The sequence below is a fragment of the Panicum virgatum genome, chromosome 3N, assembly GCF_016808335.1.
Source record: "Panicum virgatum strain AP13 chromosome 3N, P.virgatum_v5, whole genome shotgun sequence".
NCBI classification, from domain to species: Eukaryota; Viridiplantae; Streptophyta; class Magnoliopsida; order Poales; family Poaceae; genus Panicum; species Panicum virgatum.
Window position 1 is genome coordinate 68,675,335 of NC_053147.1, and position 2,254 is coordinate 68,677,588.

The 2,254-nt window shown below is 49.1% G+C and overlaps 1 protein-coding gene across 1 annotated transcript; it reads right to left on the reverse strand.

Annotated features, from left to right (window-relative positions):
• Positions 1–729: 729 nt before the first annotated feature.
• LOC120667027 (auxin-responsive protein SAUR71-like) lies at positions 730–1,514 on the reverse strand. Its single transcript, XM_039947035.1, has one exon. It carries the CDS (start codon positions 1,440–1,442, stop codon positions 1,050–1,052), a length of 393 nt encoding a protein of 130 aa, XP_039802969.1. The 5' UTR covers positions 1,443–1,514; the 3' UTR covers positions 730–1,049.
• Positions 1,515–2,254: the final 740 nt, after the last annotated feature.

Sequence of the window (2,254 nt, forward strand, 5' to 3'; positions counted from 1 at the left end):
ATATATCTAAATACTATACATATATTATATGCATATTTAAATATATAGCAAAAGTTACATGTACATAGAAGAAGCCAAAAATAATTTATAATTCGACATAGTAGGGAGAGTAGCAAAAAAACGTACCCTCACCCCCTTCTAGTTCATTTCCTCCTCAATCTCCAAACTAGCTCCTTGCCATAATAACATTGCTGTATAAAAGCCGAAGCCAGTGACACTGAAGCTAGGAAGAGCTGCGCCAGATGGCCACATATAGCATGGTAGCTAAGTTGTCATTGTGAAATGGTGAGTCCGTACGGAAAAGTACGTTTACGATATAACAATTAACGGGGTGTCTGGATCCAGGTGCTAATAATATCTAAAATTGCTAAACTTTAGCACTAATCATGCAAACAGGAGTGCTAATAGACTGAGCTAAACTCTAGCTAAGATTTGAAAACATTAGCATGAGTATGTATGCTATAATAGGTGCTAAAATTTATTAGTACTTAACTTTAACCCATCCAAACAAGCCTAAGTATGTGATATATAATGGAGGCATGGAGTTCAGGTGTTGTAGTTGTGCCTTATGGATTTTCTGACGTCAGTACGGATGGAGCTAATTAGTTTATTTGTATCGGTGTAAAGGGATGATATTGACCACCTAATGCCAAAACTGGCGATGCATGCAGATAGTGGTACCATATATAGTGATCCTGAAAAAAGGGGGTCAAAGTAAGGAGTTTGCAATTCAGCAAAGAGTCAACTTAATCCTTCATATAGTATATATACTTCGTTACACAAAATATGCTGTTGAAGCTAGGCAGCTAGCATGCATGAGAGTAGTTCATGCTCATGCAAGCTACATCCTTGACCCTTTTCAGCTTATCACGATAACATCAAAGAAGGAGCCAAGCTGCCAAGTGCCAACTGCCAAGGTAGTAACATGGGGGGAAAAAAGAGATAAGACCTTAGAAATTAAGCCCAGTAATCCTCAAAATTCAGGGCTAATTTAGTTACACCCCTAGGCCCAGGCCCACGAGCCCAACCAGCATCTAGCATCTTAGAAGCTAGCTAGCGCGGCGGCCGGGACTAGGCGACTGGCTACGAGCGCCATCATCCTCAACCTCCTCGTCGTCGTCGTCGTCGCCGGCCACCGTGGCGAGCGCGCGGCGGAAGACGGCGACGGGGCAGGGGATGCGGATCGGGCCCTGGTGGCGGTACCCGTACTCCTGCGCGGCGCGGCCGAGCAGCTCCGCCAGCGCCGGCGCGCCCAGCAGCTCCGCGCGCACCACGAACCGCTCCACCGCCTCCTCGGCCTCGCCGCCGCCCCCGACGTACACCGGCACGTGCCCCTCCGGCGTCCCCGCGCGCGCCTTCTTCCCGCCACCGCGCCGCGGAGACGACGACGACGACGACGCGCAGTCGCCGACGCGGGAGAGCCGCCGGATCAGCTGCCTCATCTCGGATCTCGCTCTCTTCGCAGCGGGCGAGCGAGGCGTTTCGCTGCGTGTGGTGGTGCAGACGTGCAGTGAAGGGGTGGTGGTGGCGGGGACGAGGGCTCCATTTATAGCCGGCGCCAGCTCGTGGCTGCTGGGAGGGACGCTGGCATGTTGGGTCGCGGGGCCGCCGGACCTACAGGTCAGTGGGCTGTCGGGCTCGAGGTGGGGTGGGTGGGGAGGTGGAGTGGAGGAGGGTACAAGTGGGTGTACGGCGTACGCCCTTTCAGTTTCCTGTCCTTTAATTTTCCTTTTCCTTTTTTCAAATGTTTCCCTCTTTGGTTTCACCAGCGTTACTTGGGCTAATTTTTTTTTTGCATGCATAAAGTATTAAATAGAGTTTATTTGCAAAACTTTTTTACGGATGAGTGTAACTTTTCGCGACGAATCTAATAATGGTAATTAATTGATGATTTGATACAGTAATACTATAGTAATCAACCTCTAATCGTGCGGTCAAAGACCTCATTAGATTCGTCTCGCGAAATAGCGCAGGGGTTGTGGAGTTAGTTTTGCAAACTATCTTTATTTAGTACTCTTAATTATTGGTCAAAATTTGTGCTACTGTCCGAACCAAACAGAGCTGTCCAAACCAAACAGAGCCAGAAACAGTGCGGGAATATTTGCAAATCTCTCGGACTTTTGGGTGTGCAGTGCAGTACAGGTGGTCTGCTTGCTTGGAATGGTGCTGTGGGCCTGCAGTGCACTGCTGCAGAGAGAGAATTGTTTGGCCAAAAGGGACTTGCCAAGCCATGGCTACCAAGTTATTCGTACCC